The 21,842-nt window shown below is 41.8% G+C and overlaps 1 protein-coding gene across 1 annotated transcript in view; it reads right to left on the minus strand.

Moving 5' to 3' along the window:
* Positions 1 to 21,842, minus strand: part of ptprga (protein tyrosine phosphatase receptor type Ga) — a 228,747-nt gene that overhangs the window by 155,799 nt on the left and 51,106 nt on the right. The window contains exon 2 of the mRNA XM_051122442.1: positions 14,828 to 14,920. Within this exon, the coding sequence (XP_050978399.1) occupies positions 14,828 to 14,920 (93 nt within the window). The remainder of the gene's footprint in view (positions 1 to 14,827; positions 14,921 to 21,842) is intronic.

The following is a 21,842-nucleotide window of genomic DNA, read 5'->3' on the forward strand; positions in this document are numbered from 1 at the left end:
CGCAGCTCCAGGTGTGGAGGTCACCATCCATGGATCTTTTCTATGACAGGTGAACGTAACGTCGGACAGACTGTCACACACTGGCACCCGAAGGGAACAATCACAGCCTTTACCAACGCCACATACTTCTTGTGTTTGAAACTCATTTTACTACTATAATATCATAATCTCAGAGTGAAACTCATATTCACAGAAGACAAACTGAAAAATTGATGGAGAAAAATCAGGTCATTGGGACGGAAACAGCAGCAGAAAATCTAGAAAATCCAGTAAGATGATCCAGGTCCTGTCCTTTTTTTCCAATAAATATCCTATTCCACTACAAAATATGACACGTTATGGAAATAAAATGTTTTGATTGTCAATTCACGTTGACTTAAGACCTAAAAAGTAATGCTGTGATCACGGCACGCCATGTCATAATTACAGTAATTACTTTAATTACTCGATGACAACTCAGGATGTTCTACTCGGAGATGTTTGGAATTATGCGTTTCCATGGCAACACTATTAACACCAAAATGAATCGGATCAATAGACAAAACCACAAGCAATAGTAGATTGCGTTGTCTTTTGTTGATCTTCAAATTATTTTGGGATTATTTAAAGGACACTTTATCAGTCATCGTAGAAGCCTTGTGGCCTGTTCCGAACGGCGCTCCGACAAAGACGTTAAAAACCCTGTTAGCATGAAATACTACACAGGAGCTTTTCAATTATGTGAAAAAAGCATCATTATTAGCAGTGTTTACGAACATAAGATTTATTGGTATCACTGATTATATGTAGGCTAATAGGCGTGAACAAACATAACTTTTTTTTAACAAGTCGCACTTATGAGTTTTGTTTTATGGATGATAAAAAATGTAAAACAGTCTCGAAGATTCATATTGAAGAATGGCTTGAATCAATGGGAATCATTTAAATTGTCTGATATTTAGTTTAATATACTTAATTATTTTGGGATTATTTAACACATTATTGACTGTATGAATTATTACACAAATATTATGAAATTTCTTAACTACTACTGTTGTGTTTCTGCATGATGTTGCAGCGGTCAGCTCCTACAAGTCAGAGCTCTCCAAAAATTACGAATTCTATGCTTTTTACAGGCGAGAATTTCGTAAAGGACACTTTTCACAGTTCCAGGCTTCTCAGAAGCAGAAGTCGTCATAGTCGGGTAAATATCTTTAGTGGTGAACAGAAAAAAACAACAAATAATTTTTTTTTTTGCCTTCCCATCTGCTTCAATAACAAAAGAAAAAAAATCCATAGATGTATTTCTATGATCTTACAAAAGAGGAAAAAAACAAAACAGAGAGATTTATTACATTGTTCAGAAGAGAGAAAGATACCATCTTTCCCTCAGCCACTGTGTATAAAAGGATATAAAACATAAATTATAAAATTCAAATAAATATAAACTGCACTAGATAGAGAGTGTTAATCTCTGGTCATGTGTCATCACAGTCTGTCAAAAGGCAACATGGCGTGAACCCACCTCATATATGGTCAGAATGAATTTCCTGTTGACTTCAAGCTGATTTTATAGAAATTACTGGGACTAAAAAGCCATAATTAGGTCGAGACAGGATGCAGGTGGGATTCAAACCTCATTTCCCACATGAGCACCACAGAGCCATGTTACAGCATTTGCACTAACCATTATGACAGACACACAAGTATCTTTACTGGTGTTAGGAACAGGTTGTTAGGCATGTGAATTCTTTAAAAACAGGTGCAGCACTGACAACGCACGGCCACGGCACCGTCCAGTCACAATAGAATACAAGGACATGAATGCAGTAGCCGTCTGAAAACAGGAGAAGCGAGGAGAGAGGTGGAGCGGAGCTAAAGACAGACCCTGATGTGAGAGGGCAAACAAGCACCGAAGGCGCCTTTGCCGCTGAAATATGTTGCAATTAAAATAATGGAGTGTGGTTCACACACTCACCCTGTTATTCTGTGAAACTCATTCACTCACACAGACGCAGGCGCAGAAATCAAGGGCATTGTGTACAGGCGTCGAGCTGCGGTGTTCTCCTTGATGGTAGCGCTGCTTAGCTCCTCTGTGGAACTATTAAATTCCCACCCTACAAACACACACAAACACACACACACACACACAGATACAGAGAGAGGAGACTACAGGGCAGCCACACAAGACACAATAATTGCTACCGAAAATAGATTTTAAGAGTTTTATCAGATTCCAGTGGGGCTGCGGAAAGGACATTTTATCAGTCATCGTAGAAGCCTTGTGGCCTGTTCCGAACGGCGCTCCGACAAAGACGTTAAAAACCCTGTTAGCATGAAATACTACACCGGAGCTTTTCAATTATCTGAAAAAAGCATCATTATTAGCAGTGTTTACGAACATAAGATTTATTGGTATCGCTGATTATATGTAGGCTAATAGGCGTGAACAAACAAAACTTTTTTTTAACAAGTTGCACTTATGAGTTTTGTTTCGTGGATGATAAAAATGTAAAACAGTCCCTCAGATTCATATTGAAGAATGGCTTGAATCAATGGGAATAATTTAAATTGTCTGATATTTAGTTTAATATACTTTATTGAGTTGACATTAAAATTAAGAGTTCACTCAAAAATGAAGTATTATACATGCACACACATAATAAAAGCCAATGGTCTGCAAAGCTGTTTGGACACCAACGTTTTTCAAAATATGGAAAATATTGAAATGACATGAGGGTAAGGAAATGGTGAGATAATTTTTATTTTTGAGTAAACCGTCCCTTTAATAACATGTACTGATGAAGCACTCGTTAGTCAAGCATCAAGAATTTTTATTTTTATTATGTTTTTCCTTTAAATAATTTTTAAAGGAAAGAACACTGTCCGCAGATAAACTACTCACAAGGATAATTTATTTATTAGATTTTTTATTATACTGAATGTATATTAAATAGAAATCAAATAGCTGTATCTCAGCCAAATATTGTCCTGTCCTAACAAACCACACATCAATGCTGAAAGATTATTTATTCAGCTTTTATACACCAGATGAGTTTTAAAAAAATTGACCCTTCTGACTGGTTTTGTGGTCCGGGGTCACATTTAAATAAATCAATTTTAGCGTCAACTTAAAATGTCAAAATCTAGTTTCTAGTATTTCTAAACATTTCATAACTATTTTATAACACATTCTTTCTCTAATCAATATCAACTGAAATCTTCAACCAAACAAATCTTGTTCTTTGGGTGGAGTCTGTGTGCTTATGCATTTGTAAAAAGTTCTTGTTCTGAAATCTTCGGTAAATCTCTCTCCAGTTGAGAACGAGTAATTACTCGCCATCTCAAAACCTCAAATATTGGATTTTTTAAACACACAAGGTTTCGTGTGAATTCATCAACCGTTCAGATGAGCACGCTCACGGGATGACGGCGTAACGGAGGCTCTTCATCGCTCAGGGCCGCGTCTCTGTTTACCGCGCTGTCATTTCCTAACCCTGATCTACAACAATACAAGGAAATATTTAGCTGAGATGATCTCAGCGAAAACCAATTAATATTTCATGTGTGATGGAGCCTTTTTAATATTTCAAGAGCAATTAATAAGGCAGCGTATCACTCGTCTCCTAGAGAAAATAGCCGCAGTCGAATGTCAAGCGGAGATGAATGAGAGTTTACGTGGGTTTCTGCGAAATCCTTTAACGCCGCCGCTGGCACTTGTCCTTGCTTGTACACTACAGATACAGTTTCTCCTCTTGTCCTTAAACACGTGCTAATGTTTCTTTTCAAAAGAAAATGACATGAATGTGAATGCAGCCATTTCTTTCTCACAGTTGAGAGACACTTACGTGACACGCTACGCTTCTCATTCTCCTTACCGCTTTTCCAAAACCATTACTGTTTTACACCAGCACGGTGAGGTGCTAGAGCCGCTGCCAAAATCCTTCTCCATTCCACATCTCTATACCACAATAAAGATGCTCCTGAGCACCAAAACACTGCCTGCAGTCAGCAGCGCCATCACATACTGTACAGTCTGGAGCTCTGGATCACAGAGAAGTTCTGAGCGTGTGCTGGAAATAGCACTTTGGAGGAAAATGGCTGACTCTTTTGTCTTGCTGAGGCTCATTACACTACTAGCATTTTCTGTATCCTATATACTGTACACACTCTAATATTTTCACACTTAATCTGACAAAATTGCAGCTTGAAATCATGCATTCTAAAAGCGGTCTTGGATTTTTTTTCCTGGTTTCCTTCACACATCACATCTCATATTTCATCTCAAGCTCTTCACTGACACTACTGTTACACTCACAGTTTATTAGAACAAATCAAAAAATAAAAATGGACGAAATACGTTCATACTTTTATATATATTTACTGTATGTGTGTTTGTGTGTACACACACACACACACACACACACACACACATGACCCAAGAAACCAGGGGTCATAAGGGTCAATTTTTTTACATTTTAAATAAGCTTTCCATTGATGCATGGTTTGTTTGGACAGGACAACATTTGGCTGAGATACAACTATTTAAAAAGGGTGCAAGAAATCGAATATTGAGAAAATCAACTATAAAGTTGTCCAAATGAAGTTCTTAGCAATGCATATTACTAATCAAAAATTAAGTTTTGATATATTTACGGTAGAAATGTACAAAATAGCTTCATGAAAAATGATCTTTACTTAATATTCTAACGATTTTTGGCTACTTATGATTGTTTTTGTGGTCCAGGGTCACAAATATATAAGTAACAATTGCAGCATAGAAAAAGGTTTTCAAAGTCATTTCATTTGGGAACCTGCAGGTTTATGCGTCTGTCCAGGTGTTCTGCACACACAGAGTCAGAATTAAGATATGTCAGGACAGCATTATAGATCCAGTGAGAGAGTCGAGCTCTGTGTGTGTGTCCAGGAGGGCATGGAGAACAGAAACAAGCTCTTGTCTTGTGTGAGTCATTACTTCTCCCAGCCAGAGCTCATTTTCCACATGGCCCTGGTGTCAAATGCCTTCAAGCCGTTCACCAAATTCTGGTTTTATCTTTCTGCCTCTCCTCATGCATCTCTCGACACAAGGACCAGCCCTCCATGATTCAGATAGCGCATGTTTCTACACAACCAAAACCAATGAAATTAAGAGGGGCAGCAGCAGGGGAGCGCGGCACGCGGCGCAGGCCTCTCTAAGTGCTCTTGAGTGGACAAGGACGATCGGAAAGTCCTCACGTGCGGCCACAAACGCAATTCATCACAGGATTCTGCCGAGAACTCCCAGGAACATTCTTCAAGGGCCATCACGGTGGACCCCTGAGCACCCATAATGCCCCGAAGAGATGACTGTACATGCACGGCTCCCGCTGCTGAATAATGGATATGTGCAAATACACACACTCACACACACACACACAGAGTCCCACGAGTGCTGTTCATCCAAACAACAACATCACTAGCTCAGGGACGCAGGGACAATATTCATGGGGCCGCAAACATACATCAGCATGACTTAAAAAAAAAGTACATTTTAGATTAAATACATTTATTTATTTATTATTTTTTATTATATGTATTCAAATTTAAATTCCAATTACGACTAATTACATTGTAAAACTTGCAGAAATATAAATAAATAAATAGATACTCATACTCATTTTTTTAATTTTCAAAATAATCATTTGTCATGAATAATCTATAAGAAATAGCAGCAGCTGCTTCACATTATATAAGACCTCAAATAAATGTTCACAGCACGATCAAACACAATTACAATGAAAATTTCCAATCCACACATGGTCTGAATATTGAATCCAGTTGACGCATATATCTCCTCACCGTGTGCTAAAAATCACACAAACGCTTATGAAATATTGCCACTTGTACTCACGCTTTAAATAAACTGTAATCAATTGCAGCTAATCCATTCGCTTGTTTTATAGTAGAGAATAACGCTCATCCTTACACACACACACACACACACACACGCCTCCCACAAACACTCGTGAGAGCCGTTTACTCTCATTAAAGTCGACTTCTTAATCCTGGGCTGAAGAGGCGGCGCGCGGGCTTCTGATAAATTCTGAGAGCGATCTTCTTCTCTTTCCTCCCTCTATTTTTAGCTCTTTTTCATTGGTCCTTTTCTTCCTCCTGCTCATTCATCTTTGTTTCCGTCTCCGAGTCATTAAACCGCTGCTCGGCTAACAGTATAACTCGCCCACGCTAAATACGCTTAACACCTTCCCTTTCCCCGTAAACGTTCCTGTAGCTTCAACTGAGTTCCACTGCTTAGGAAGTTAAAATAAGTTCTTGAAGCTTAGGAAACCAAGACGTTGGTGCGGCACGTTTGTCGCTGGTGGGTTTTGTCGTAATCGCTGGAGAGAATCCCCGAATTACTCTTCTCACCGTCGGCGAACACAGGAATCGCTCCTGCATACTGATGCGAGACGTCATGACAGCTGTCAAATAATCATTTTTTCCCATTTTCATTTGGATTCTGTTTTGTGGTTTTAATTTTATAATCATTAATATTACATTAGACCACATCGTGTTGAAACTGACCAATCAGAATCAAGCTGCATAATCATCAAAGATCACGTGGTGTTTAGCACAGCCTTTCTGACATAAAAATGACTCGCCTCATACTTTGAAATGTGGTGCATCATGCCGAGACAAGATTATAAATGGTAAAAGGCCTCATAAACCACATGAGACGATCACACTTAGCGAAACCCAACAGCATGTTTTGGGTAAAAGCGTGCTTCACTTGTTTAACTATGCAGATTTCATAAATGAAACTCAAATAGCTTGGCTAATATGACGTCCTCACAGGCTGAAGTCGTGCACAGGCCACAAGAGATGAGCCTCGGCTCTGTAAATACTGCAACATTTCCCCTTCACCGCTCCCCTTCTCTCTCTCTGCTCTCTCCTGAATACTAACACAGCCCTGGGTCTGTTTGCCTAGCGCTGACGGAAACAGCAACATGTCGGTGTGTTTCACCAGTCAGGTGTGTGTGTGTGTGTGTGCGGCGAAGGAGGACGCTTTGATATTTACATTCTGGATATATCAGCCACTCTGTACTTCCAAACACACAGAGCTGCCCTTTAAAACCCAGACGTGGATTCGTAACGAAACACAATGGTGGAAGAGCCGGAGGAAAGGGGCATTGCAAAACAACCTCAATAAACAAATGAGCTGCTAAGCAGTTCAACAAATCAGCAGCTGAGAAACAGATTTTTAAGGCCAAGAATATATTTGGGGCCAACATCCTCACAACAATCCTCCATCCGCAAGGGGGCGATAGAGTTACCTAAAAATGTCTGTGAAATTAAACCACAAATAACTGAAGTTGCTCTACGATTAAATACCAAAAGTGGCTCCATTAGCTCGCTAGTGCCTTCATTAGTGCCCCTTGTGGCATCACTGATAACATTTGTGACCCTGGAGCACAAAACCAGTCATAAGTATCACGGGTATTTTTGTAGCAATAGTCAACAATACATTGTATGGGTCAAAAATCTAGATTTTTCTTTCATGCCAAAAAATGTTAGTAAAGATCATGTTCCATGAAGATATTTTGTATATTTCCCACCATAAATATAGCAAAACTTAACTTAACTTTTTTGCACCCTCAGATTCCAGATTTTCAAACAGTTGTATCTCAGCCAAATAGTTTACCTATCCTAACAAACCATACATCAATGGGAAGTTTATTTATTCAGCTTATTAAAGGAGAAATTCACTTCCAGAAAAAAAATTGACAGATATTGTACTCACCGGAACAAAAACAGTCCAGGCAGAGTAAGACAAGACGAGCATTTGAGATAAAAAGTATAGAAATTGTATTATTTTTATGAAAATAACCGATTGTTTCGCTAGATAAGACCCTTCTTCCTCGGCTGGGATCATTTACAACCACATTTGTGATCGTTTGAAGCCGCATTTAAACTACATTTTGGAAGTTCAAAATCGGGGCACCGTATCAGTCCATTATATGGAGAAAAATGCTGAAATGTTTTCCTCAAAAAAAACATAATTTCTTTACAACTGAAGAAAGAAAGACATGAACATCTTGGATGACAAGGGGGTGAGTACAATATCTGTAAATTGTTGTTTTGGAAGTGGACTTCTCCTTTAAGCAGAAGTATAAATCTCTGTTTAAAAAAAAAAAGACCCAGAGTCACATTTGTGTTTTTGATGGACCGTATGCTCACCAATGCTGCTTTTATTTTATTTTAAATACAGTAATATTGTAAAATACTATTTAAAATAACTGTTCTATTTTTATAATTTTTTTTTTAAAAATGTCACTGATTGCTCTGATCAAAGCTGAATTTTCAGCATCATTATTCTGGTCTTTAGTGTCACATGATCCATCAGGAATCATGCTGATTTGCTCCTCAAGAAACATTTCTGATTATTATCAATGCTGAAAACAGTACACCAATATTTGAAACAATAAAGCATTTTTTCAGGATTCTTTGATATATAGAAAGTGTCAGAGAACAATTTATTTGAAATAGAAATCTTTTGTAACATTTTCTAACATTATTATGTCTTTACTGGCATTTTTTAATTTAATGTGTCCTTGCTAAACAAAAGTTTTTTTTAAAGGTAATATGGACGATCCAGCATGAGCAAACACTGTTCACAGTTTGACCTGAGCGCTTCATCTGAATGGCTTACTCGCCTCCACCAGACACACACACACGCACACACACCTTGGGCCGTAGCTCAGATGAAATGTGCCTGTGGGTCAGGGATCTAGAATGGGAGGATAACTCAAACGGCAGCATGTCATAATACATTACAGACTGTTATTGGCTGTGCAGTAAATTGCACAATAACAGCAGGTCCGTCGAGTGACGTGAGGCGGTGATAGCGCGGGCCCGTGATGGACTCTCCGGTGCGCATCGCCGGCGCGTTTCATTAAAGCAGATCTCGTAATGGATCTCATGTTACTCACTGCTACTCAGATTCAGCAGATCAGCACATTCAAACCAAAGCTGCGTATTGATTAATATCAAACCATATCACCCCAACAACTCATCTCTCGCATTCTGCAGCCGACGAATCCACTAAAATCCCTCTATAAAAACACCCTAAAATAAACAGTTACTGAGTCATTCTATAAAACGAGTGCCTTTTCCATTTCAGAAGTCTTTGCTTGAAGTTACAGCTGTACAGTTTGCTAACGGCCTTGCAAAAAAACTCTCCTTGAAGGCATTCAGCAGATCACTTGTATTGGGAATGACCCTCAGTGTCCAGACAGGACAAACATCTGTTTTATGTGTGCGTTTCATCTGGAAGACATATTTTTAGAGCTCTTGCTTATCTGCGAGACGTTTCCTGACAGATGTCAAATAGTCATTATGAAAATGTATGTTTATGATTTAGAATATATGTAAAACTGACATTCATTAGATGCTTGAACACAGAAGAAGATGAGAAAGAAACTTCCCAGATAGCAAGTTAAAGCAAAGATCTGGAAAGCATCTGTAAGATGTCAGCTTACATACATTCTAAATCACAAACATCTTAAAGACATCTAACAGACGTCTGTTTGATCTGATTGGAAACGTCCTATAGATGTTTTGCAGATGAGCAAACACTCTAAAAAATACGTCTTGCAGACGTAAATGCAGACGTCGAATAGACATCCCAGAGATGTACGTGCGCTATCACAAGCTATGGCACAAGGACTTAGCACAGTTGAACAAGAGTAAGAAGATACTCAGAATTGAATATATATTTAACTTTTTCAAAATCTGGTTTTTAGCTTAGAAGAACAAGAGCTGCTTCTTTTTCAGAAGAACAAGAGGCAGAATTAACAAGAAAGGGAGAGAGAAACTGACAGGAAATAAGCAAGAGTTAGCATGCATAGCCTAGCATGACAGAACGACCACGCACGAATGAGAGCAAGAAACACGGAAATTAGAAATGTTTCCGAGATTTTGTTTCCCGCTGAAGAAAAAAAAAACAGAAGGAGCGCGAGGGAGCGACGGAGAGAGAGGGTGAGTGTTTCTCATTAGCATGCTCCGTCAGGTGCGGCTGCTCTGGTCTGGCTCGCTCCGAGCACATCCAGCTGTAGCGGGGCCTGCCAGCTCTCCGGCCCACGGACCCGCCATAATCAGACGCTTTAAGAAGAGGCAAAACGAGGGCATTATGAATTCTGCCCTCCGCCTCTATCGGTCTCATCAATGCGTCTGTCGTCGTCTAATTAGCGGTCTAACTGATGAAAAATACCCCTGTCAAAATAACTCAAATAATGACAAAAGTGAACGCAGCACCCCATTTACTGCGGCACAAAAGCTGTCAGAGAAGAAAGTTCATTGATGTCAAAAAAAAAAAAGAAGGAGGAAACAATGGATTAGGTTTTTGGGCGAGTCTCTATTTACAGTTAGTTACTCTGCAGCAGTTAGCGGACAATCTAGAGACGCAGAGAGGAAATTAAACAATCCCTTTCCACTCAAGAACAAACCAAAGCTAGAGTTTGTGAAGCGTGCATCTGATGACACTTTACTATCCCATGAGGCCACGCGAGAGGATTTGTGAATGGCAGTGAAGCAACACATCTGGATTTCATTCATAAAACACATTTATACTATAAAGAACACACTATTAAAATGGTCTTATTCAAATGCAGCACCTAGTAAGACAGTATGCAATTTCAGACAGCTTTTATGCCATGCACTTTGGACTTTATACTGACACCTGTTGGTGTGGAGGAGGCATGAGTCATTCTACATCTGACAACAGGTTTTTAGTGATTTGAAGTGAATATTATTTGGCTGGTCTGGGAATGCAATGTACACTAAACCAGCTTCCATCAAAAGCACAATTAATTCCATTAACTGGAAGGTTTTATAAAGGGAATTACAATCTTACATAACGGTAAGCTGCATATTGCATTCACACACACGCTCGCCCCACAGGAAGTACTTTGTCTGTCTGATTAAGAGTAAATAGCAAACATGAGGGTCGACCTGCTGTGCTCTGCACAACATCTGGAGCGGGTCAACATCTGTGTCCAGGTTGCCAACATCGCTAAACAAAAGCTGGCAGCCTTGAGCACAGAGCTAATAGAGAATGATGGGAAGGGGGTAGATGATGATGATGAAGGCCTGCCGAGAGGTGAGCAGAAGATCTGGGAGACTCACAAGATGCTCGTGTCTGTTAACAAACAATCCTGCAGATGGAGGTTTGACTGCGACTGATACATCAAGGTTATTTAAGCTGATTACAATTAGATCCCATTGACTTTGACACAAATGCAAATATTTTTTCAATCAGTTTTCAATAGAACTGCATGCAGGTTAGGAATGACATGAAGGTAAGTAAATAAGTGCCTTAAAGAGTCATTTTACTGTTCGGTTGAAATGAAAAATGTATGGACTCAATTTATGCAAGCGAGTCACGAGACGTGAAAGCATTTACCAACTGATGGCTTTTCAACAATCAGAAGTGGCAGAGCAAAGGCAACATATCAAATTCCATCTTCAAAGCGCTTTCTATAGAGCTTCACAGCGGCTGTGAGCTGTTCATTCAGAGGTGGCATCTGGGGATGAAATTACCTCATGTGGGTTGTCATGAAAAGAAAGAAGCAGTATTTTCTGTCCTTTAAATTAAAACCTATTAATGGAAGCGCTGCCGAGAACACAAAGGATTTCAAATGAATATCCAGTGAATAGGCGGAGGTTTGCGTGCGGCGATCGCAACGCTACCGCTGCCCTGCGTTATGGAGCTGATAAGCGTCTGTCAAGAACGCTCATATAGAAAATGCATTTCGGGGTGTGGCGCGCGGGGCAAGATGCCTGATGGTTCCTGGAAGTAGATATTGATCTTGTTTCAAGGTTTCTGATACTGTGCTTAGCCAGAGAGCAGCTTCTCCGGGTTCATTAATCATTCAGAGACGCTTGTTGTGTTTACAGTCCAAATCTAGCACATTTTTTGTGAGAGGCATTTCAATTTAGATGCTTTAAAGATAATAGTGCCTCACTGCCAATATGCGACCGCTTTGGTGCTTTAAATTACTATGCATAATGTATCTCGAAATGGCACTTGCGTGGTTTTTGGACCGGATTTCAACATCGCTTAACGCTGCTATTTATGCATCAAATACATTTTCATCTGCCGTGGGTATGTTTAACAGCATATTATGAGAGCTTATTGTCGATGGTGAGATTATTAAACAATACTTCACCGTGAGAGTGTTTGGCAATGCGTAATCAATAAATTCTGCCGTGATTTTCAAGAAGTACGCTGACTTCCACTGTGTTTTTTTTAAATAGAGATGCAACAGAAATCCTTTCCTAAAACCACATCCACAAAGAATCTCCACTGGATCACAACAATGCTGCAGAAAATGCGCCTTGGTGTATTGCGTTCGCCCAACTCCACGTTGAAATATGTGAATAACTAACGATACTTAAGTGTAATCGGCCCGAGCTAAATTTGGCCCAGTGGGCCGTAAGTGTTCTCTGTGGCCCAGAGAAGTCGTAAGACACGTTGTTAGGGGTTTTGTTTGATCAAGCATAATTTCCAGGGCTCTTTAGGGAGCAATAAATAAACTGATAATGGAGCTTGATGCAAAAACGGTGTGGGCTTTGTAACCGGGCGAGGCAGAGAATGATGGCTAACCGGAGGGTACGAGCGCAGCAGCTTTGCGAGGCGCAAACGGAGTAAAGCCACTCGGCAGGACGGCGAGCCGCTCTCAGAGCGAGGATCATCTGCCGAGTTCATTAAATCTGCCTGCAGGACAGAGTCATCTGTGCTCGTCAACAGCATTCTGCTCACGAGAAGCGATAGGTGTTCAGCAAGCAGATGAATTCAGGGCAGTACAGGCATGACAACGTGAACGCGTAACCACCAGAAAACACGTGTGGAGATATAAATACGCACGGGTGTGCGTGTAAACATGCGCTTTATGATATCTTGCCACGCAAACGCAGTTTTAGAGGCTTAGCGTACTCTAGGACCCTTGATGTGCGTAAGAAACCCGAAGGCGGATTTGACTCAGGAACACACACTGACTCTGAATCAATGTCTACAGCTCTATTGATTTGTGTTTATAAAAAAACATTGGCATTAGCAAAACAGGGATGTCTAAGATCGTCTGAACTAGGGATATCAAAAATGCCGATATGAAAAGTCGATATGAAAAAAATAGAGATATGCTGGTGTTTATACAGTATCCAGAGTACTGACTAAATCCAGTAGCCGAGGGCTTTCTGAGTAACTCTTGAGTCATAAGTGTTGGTACTGACTACTGTAATTTTGGTTTTGTGAGAACACTGGCCTGAACTAAACGTTTGATGAATTGGTCAATGATGCGAAGCTGCTATGATTAAAAAGACAACAACAAAAAATCCAAGTTGCTATACATACTGTATGAATTGCTCTTTAAACAATTTTTGAATAAATTAATGGATAACAAAAAACAAATGGTGCAAAATTGCAAAATTGTTATGTGTTTACGAATCATCTAGTTTCCTCATAATGTGGCATCATGTTCTCTTCTTTTCACCAGGTTACTGATTAAAACTTTACTTGCTAATTAGCATGAACTAATTGCCTCTACTTGTGACAGACTTGGCTGCATTACCATCCATGACTGACTATAAATAGCACGCTCCCTCTCTCTTCCTCTGCACAGGTTGATGTCAGAAACTACACAGCAACTGTGGGAGCAGCACAGACGCCCCAGCGACCCACCCCATCAAACCCTGACCAATGCAGTGCCTGTCTCTGGACAGCAGGGCATAATGCAAAGCCTTTAACATAAGCCTACAGTTCTGTACTAAGCAGGAAGGGAGTATGATACGAAATCCTCTCAACGATTGAAACGCTGGTCTACGCGACACAAGCCAATGCTCTCGTTCTGTAGTCCCTGTAGTTTTGTGCCAAGAAAGTTCATCTTTTTAAACGCTTTCTTGTGTTGCTTACTACTTTTTAGTAGCTAGCTTTTGTGCAACTTTCAGCTAAGCAAGCTAGGTTTAAATTTGCTTCCGTGACACTGGCAGAAAATGCCAACATAGACATCCAAACGTGTGCACTAGAGAACGATGACAAATGTCAGCCTGCAGGAAGTATTCAAACGTAAAACTGTGTAATTATCACTTGAAAATAGATGTATAAAAACACTAAAACATCAAGATCCCTTGACTGAAGGCATCTTTGATGTGCTAATATATGCACGCACACACATGCCAAGGGTTGTGACTTCTGATGCTACAATCTTAGCAAGCTCTTTTCAGTAGGAAACCGAAAAGAGTATATAAGCATACTTCAGTTCCACACATAATGCCTAATATAAAAAGCCTTGATGCCCACACTACTCTGGCACTGACTGTATTGCACTGTGGAACATGCTTCAACACCTGAGCGGGACATTAAATGGTGTCTAAATTACAATAAAGGCCAGAAGATCAAAGAAGTGCAGACACCTGAGCGTTTGTTGTAGGTCACATCTGTGCGAGGGGCCGCCCGTCACGCTGGCAAACAACAGAAAACCACGGCAGGGAAAAGGGGAAGCATTTAAATAAATAAAATAAATATCATTGGTTGCCGCAGGCTTGGTGGCACAGTTAAAGATTAATGCTATTCTTCTGCAAATATTGCTCAGAGGGACAACATGAGTCACTTTCTCAACAGCAAAGCATTCATTAAAGCAAAAGCCAGGGGAGACCCTAAGGCGAGGCCTCTGGGGGTGAGCTGGACAGCCCCGGATGAAAGACCGGCTGTCTATCACAGGCACTTTGTGTGTTTTAGTGGTAGCACAACACAGTGGCTTTTAAATGCTTCTCTTTGGGAAGTGTCTCTATGTACGTGTGACTGTAGTGTACTCACCTGAGTAGGCCCAGTAGGACTCTTCGGCCGCTCTGCGGTGCCTGTCACCGATTGGCCGGTCATGATGCTCCGCTGTGTTGCCCTCAGCCGATGCTGAAACAGAAACACAATGAGAAAGAGTTTAAGAGTATGTAGGCATTGCGTGTTTGAATGTGGCTTGCGACATCCTGTTCCTGAATCTACTTCCCAAAACAGCCATCCCCTGCATACACCCCGCTCTCTAGTTATCTGTATTGGGATCAGCCACCGAAAACCCCATTTTCATATTGAGACTCTCACAAACATACACAAATCTTGAGGGTGAAACAGCAGCTCACAACTCGAGGCACAAGCTCATACACTCACACAGGGGCTGAACCAAGTCATTAAATCCTGTATAAACCAATCTGGCTCAAAAAAAAAAAAAAAAAAAAAAAAAAAAACCCACCCCTCTCCATTAGAGAGAAAAACAGCCCCCCACACAGCGGTATTTACAGCCTGTCTGCTCTGGGATCAGTTTCCCCCTCCCTCATTAAAGATGTATGAGGGGCTAAATAAATAAACAAGGCCCGATTGGCCGGTGAGGGGAAGGCTAAAGCGCTAAGTGGCGAGTCAAAGAGGCTGCGGACAGGGCGCTGGCAGCCAGAGACGGTGAGCCGTTCCACCGCTCCATCAGAGACACCGAGACCAGCTGTGTCCCACCGGTAGGCCGAAATAATCTAGACTCAACCCAACAGGAGCTCTAGAGCCCTTCGTCTACTTGCTCGGGGCTCACGTTAGCTGGGAGGATACAACACCACAGGATCGGGGAGCTTAGATTAGCTTAAAAACCCAAACCTCTCGGTCGCCAAGGATGCCAGAGATACGTCTGGGTTGAATGAGAATTCGTTCCGACTCGCAGCACGGGCCGGAGGGGTTAGGAAGGATGGCACGCATCCCGGCACCCTGTGGCCTCAGTGTGAGTTTATCGGAGGCGATCTCGACCCCTCGGCTCCTGGTTGCGGGACGTCGGGGATGCACTGGAAGGTGAAGAGACGACGTGAGATCGGCCTCACAGCTGTCGTCCGCGTCCAAACTCTCAAACGCACTGTGGCAGGACTTGGGGGTGACTGCCATTTTAGATCTGGACTGACCCAAAAAAAGAGTCACTGGAAGGGAAGGAAGAGAACAGCTGAAGAAAGCACTAAAAGGAATAAGACTAAAACCGCGGCGAGATGTTAATGAGAAACGGGCCGCGTTTTTTCCGCCAGACTGCCGATGTGCTGACCACACAACGGTAACAAGGACACGCCGCCTAAAAGCCATCACTCAAAACATAATGCAATTTACAAGGCCCCTCTCTCTCCCCGAGCATGCTGGGTAAGTATATTCTGATATGAACAATGGGTGACTTTTTGTTTCAATGACAAACTGCCTTCTGCTCCTCGCTGCTCTAATTCTTCAGGATAGCGGCTCGGCCATGGCGCTGAATGCCAATGAGAGGGTACGCTATGGCTTCTCTATGAATTACATTATTGATTGCCGATACTCTTTGAACAGAAAATGTAATTATGCAATGCGGCACGCCGGGCTTAGTCGCTATCCTCCCGATATGTCACTCAAGCTCTCGTTCTCTTTCCCTCAATCACTGCCTCCCTCCCTTTGTCCCTGTCCATCCATCAATGAAGCCGTCTCCCTCTCTCCGGCACTCCGAAACTTACTTCCTGCGAGTAACTCTGTTGGAGCGACCGGGGATGCTCCTTTGGCCGCTCTGAGGAGTCGATACCTCGGCAGATGAGTCGACCTCTTCTTTCTGTCTTTCAGAGATCTCTTCCAAACCTGTCTACCTTCTCATACCCGGCTCTGGCTGTTTACTCACACGGTCGCTTGTTTCAAGAAGAGACGGCATTTGTTTTTGGCCTTTGGCCAATACCAGCTCCTCCGTCGCTCCACAAACACCTGCGCCTACACATCACCGAACCCCAGGCCTTCTTTTCTCTCCTCCAGATGTCTTCAACAATGGAGCATGAATGCTTTAAACAACCAAATAATTGGGCAGCAGCACCTTGTCTGAATGTGGCTCAGCATTCAAACAAAGAGAAATCAGATCGACTGGAGATACATTCTAGTAAGAGAAAAGGAGAGTTTAGAGAGTGGGTGGAAAAGGGTCATACAAGGTGGACAAACATAACCTAACTCAAAGTTCTTTATATGGCCGTGCAAGCATCTTCCACCCAGCTACCAATTAACCAAAGAAGCCGTAATAGGTTTCGAATGCACAGGCCTGACCCACCATCAGACTTACTGGTTATGTCTCTTTTGCTGTTCTGTACCAATGGCTACATTTCCTTTTTCCATTACGGTTCTGCGAAATCACAATTAGAATGTACATGACCGATCATAAGCGACTGGAGCTGTTGCATCAGCATGGTTCTCCTGTCCCGAGTATGGTTAGTTAGTAGAGAAATATGCACAGAGTGGTTTGTGATCACACCATACTGAAACTACTGGGAATGCTTGTACTGTGCTCAGAACCAGTAGGCCAGATGGTGTAAAAATGCTTTAGGTGACTTATCACTCTGTGTAGGACTCTTTTCAAATGCCCACACATACAGTATAAATCAAACTACCTAGACTGCGACATACCATAGACTTGGCCGAACTCAAACACTGCAGTGAGAGTTATGGAAAGGGTAATTTTTTAAAATTTCGTATGCAATATCTAATGTACGTAATGATTCTTTAAATGTCATTATATCTCTTCAACATATTAGCGACTGTGTTTCGACATGTTAATGACAAACGGGGGTTTGTTAAACCTGTTAATGTGCACAGCTGTAGTTTGATGCTTTGCCTCATAGAGTTCAATGCATTGGGCAACACTGACAATGCATAAAGGCTTTTCCATACCTCTAAAATATTTTTTTTCTTAGGCTTAAAAACACTATTTCCAATGTTTATGAACTATTGTGCCTTTGAGGATTCCGAAATGGATTTTGCTAAAATGTTGCTAACTTCCAGGGGCATTTTCCAGCAATTTCAACTTGACAGTTTGGCTCACACACACATACACACATACAGAGATGAAGGCACTTGCAAAAAAGGGAACATGTCCAGTGAAGTGCACACACTGACAAGTATGACAGAGCCAAGTCTCACACACACATTTTGATTGCTTCATTTCTGTGGTATATGGGGCAAGCTAAAAACAAAAATGAGTTTGACACCCTCTGCCCCTGCTTTGGGTACTGAGATGGAGAAAACGCCATCTCCTGCTCTGCTTTAGGAACAGGAGGGGAGAACAGAGACAGAGATAGCAAGAACGACCACTGGAAAAAACAACAACTCACAGCCAGATTACAAACACACACCAAGCACAGATGTCAACACACACACACGCAATCCCCTATCCTCCAGACCCTGTCGAAATCAATCAGCATCAATTCAGCCCAATATGCACAAAGAGCCTTTGTACACACAGGCGCACACACGCATGATCAAGAGAATGCATGAGGCCGGGCTAACATCACACACACACCAAAAGAATGTCATATTGTTCAAAAACAAGCAACGCTGGCTTTAAGCACAATCTTTCAAAATCCAGAATCAACTGAGTCGATGCCAGTGTACGCTTGCCTTCTGTGATCAAATCTCCGGCGCCAGGGGTTCCATCTAGCCCGGCTCTTCTAAATGAATTCTGACGTAATTGATTTACATCCCTCTATTAGAGCTGCAGAGTTTTATGAGGAAGATATTGGGAGTTGACGTTTTTGTCAGGCCGTCTCCACAGAAACGACGACAGAACGAGGAGAGTTACGAGGGCTTCATTTTCAGACGCGGATTCCGGAACTCTCGATGAGACGAGTCTCCGAGGAGCCGTGCGACGTCGTCTAACCGCCGCTCAGAGATTGCTTTTGCCGAGGACGGGCCGATCATCGCTTAATGAAAGAGTGTGTCAAAAAAGTTTATGCTGAATGAAACCTGAGGGCTAAGTTAACTACCATGGGTGATCAACAAAAATGATTCATATTAAAACTGACTAGATAATGAAAACGTTAATAAAGTTTTATAAAATCCACCATGCTAGCTCTTAAGCTAACGCTATCATCACCTGTGGAACACAGGTTTCTTAATCAGGCGAAAAACTCATGCCGACACCGAAATACTCTCAGAGGTACAGAAAATCATACAGCCGTACTCTGCCTGGCTGGTAGGTTTATATGAGGAAAGAATCGGAAATGTATTGGACAGGTAAGTTTGCACTTTCATGAGTCTGACTCTGACACTTACTCCGAAGACAAACACACAATACTAGATGTGCAATACAGATGAAATGCGAGAGGAAAATATTGTGACAAAAATATTTGCCATGGTGGTATTGTGGTGCAAGCATTGCATCAGACAGTAATTCCATGGTAACTCTGATATACAGCAGGACACTTAATGGCTGCAAGAATATAATTATATAATTCTGATGCTTTTTTGGTCAAATGGCCAAATACTTTTTTGGGCCACTGAGTGCAGAATTAAACTAATGAACACAATGCAATTAAGTAAAATATCAATCTGTATAAAGCAGTATGTAACAGATAAAAGGTAGTGCCTTAAGTGTCCACTGTTCAATTCTGATTGACATTCAGTTATTATTAATGGTGACTTCAGCCTGAGGGTGAAATCTGTTCTCATGCTTAATTGTTTCGCTTAGATAGTTTTGAATTTCAAGTTTGCTCCAACTTCATTGAAATGCACATCAGGCATTCACATTCATGCACTTAACCTTGATTTTGCTTTTGTCTTTTTGGACAGGAGGGGTCAGTGTGCGTTTGTGTGTCCTAATGGACTCATTAATATTCTCCTCCGGTCTCTCCTGAAGGGCGTTCACCCTGTGGGCACATCCAGGACACATATATACCCCACCGTCCTGTACGAAGATGTGCATGCTTCTACACACATGGAGCAACATCTGTCGCCTAAATCTGTCCAGAAACCTGAGACGGCAGCAAATACAGCGAGAGCGCTCTAGGAGAGATGGAAGGAACACAGATCGGGGCAAGTCCAACCCCTTTACCCAGAACACCATGCTCCGCTTCTCATGCCAGTCAGGATAAGCCTGTCCATACAATGAAGTGCGGTGTCACTTGCATTAAAACATGACGTTGGTGCATGGTTTGATGTTCAAAGAACTCAGAACTGACTCAAACTGTTATAGTTGCTAGACTACTCCTCTGTGACAACTAGACCCCGTCTCCTTACAACGCTGATGTACAGTATAGATTTAAATCTCAGTCAATATTAATCCTCTTGTGACTTAATCCAAATATTTGGCTTCATTTGGATGCAAATTACAACTATGAAAAATCGATAATGTACAACCTCTGGCACTGAGAAGTCAAACTCCTTTTAGCAAAATTAATTTAAAAGCAGACAATGTACATTTTGTGCAGTATTAGTGCAATATTTGAGACAGGATCAGCTTTCTTTAATGTAATTTACTTTGAGTAGAGTATCAGCTGACTGCTGGGATCTCCATTATCCCTCCGAACCAAAATGGTGCCACTCTCCAAAAAAAACCCCTCACGTTTTCACTGGGTTTAGAGCCAAAGAATGGGGTAACCGACTGCCAAAACTCAAAGTACTCAGGTCAAAATGTATAGAAGGGCCACCGTTCCCTGTCCTGATGGGTTGTCTATTCTATGGAGGACCTCACTAGTGATCTACAGTACAGTACTCGCCGCTGATGCTGGTGGTTCCTGATTTAAAAACAACATGTTTAAAGGGCCGGCGCCCCTTTTTCAGTTAAGAAACGCTTTTTCCTCGGGCCAGATAGGGCTCTGGCACCATCACCGTGTAGGTTGAAAGGAGTGTTGGTGTGCTTTTATCTCTGTCGAGACAGTCGGTGAAAAGAAAGGAGGGCAAGAAAATGAAATGAAGAACAGGTTCTTTTATTTCTCTTCAAGAGAGGCTTGAAGGTCAAGGCACATGAGAAGAAATATCCGTAACAGATGCCACATAGCAAGGCCGACAGCCGACAGCGGACAGCTGCTGCAGCCTGCCGCGGTTCAGCTCCCACAGCTGTGAAGAGAGGTGACGCTTTTGCATCGAGCGTGCGAAACTCTCCCGTGTCTTGTACGCATTTCAACATCAATGCGCGTGGACTCGTCGAGCGCCGGTGAGGGAGTTTGCGACCCATCCGTGCTGTGATTAAAAACACGGCACACCGCGAATCTAACAGGACAAAGGCTTTGAGGTCTCGAGACATCAGCCTTTGTAGCGTTTGTTATGTCTGCAACAGGGTCCTGTGGCTAAGCAGCTATCTTAATGACTTCAAGGACAAGACAGGAGGTCTCTCGTTTATGGAGCACTGGAGTCCAAAAGAGCGAGAAAGACGGAGACAGAGAGAAACGGACTGTTATTAAATCGGAAGGCGCCTAAGCAGCTGACAAGCGGTGTGTGACTCTGTGTGTGTGTCAAGTAGGCAACGAGAGAATGAGAAAGGGGCAGAGACAGTGAGAGGGAGAAAGAAAAATGGTGCTGGCAGCGCCAGGCGACACTGTTAGACATAATAACATAATTTGAAGTAATGATGGTTGCCCTTTAAGATAGTCCACAGGGAAAGAAACAGAGATGAACTACACTGTCTTTGGTCTCCAAAAGCAGCGTCCAGACACACTGATGGCAAAAGCCATTTATAACAAAAGCGAACAGTGTACTGTCACTACTTGACCAATTAGCTTCAAAACACGACATGAATGATCGGCCAATGCGTTAGAAGCACTCAGTCCCCATGTGCATTCATTGCTGGGCCAGTAAAAATTAAGTCTGTAATACCTAGAGAAAGCCAGCCGTTAGAATTCCCATACATCACACGTGGCAGCTGACCCCTCAGGAGGGATCCACGTTATTGTTATTGTCGACAGGATCTAACAAATTTGGTCCGGGTCTATCTGACACAGTAAGGAACAACATGGAAAAACCTGCTTCTGCCTAATTTTCCTAAACTCCAGATATTGCATATGCATAAAATTAACTGCAGTTTCCAGCTGAGATGAACACTAGT

The sequence above is a fragment of the Labeo rohita genome, chromosome 11 (assembly GCF_022985175.1).
Source record: "Labeo rohita strain BAU-BD-2019 chromosome 11, IGBB_LRoh.1.0, whole genome shotgun sequence".
Classification (NCBI taxonomy): domain Eukaryota; kingdom Metazoa; phylum Chordata; class Actinopteri; order Cypriniformes; family Cyprinidae; genus Labeo; species Labeo rohita.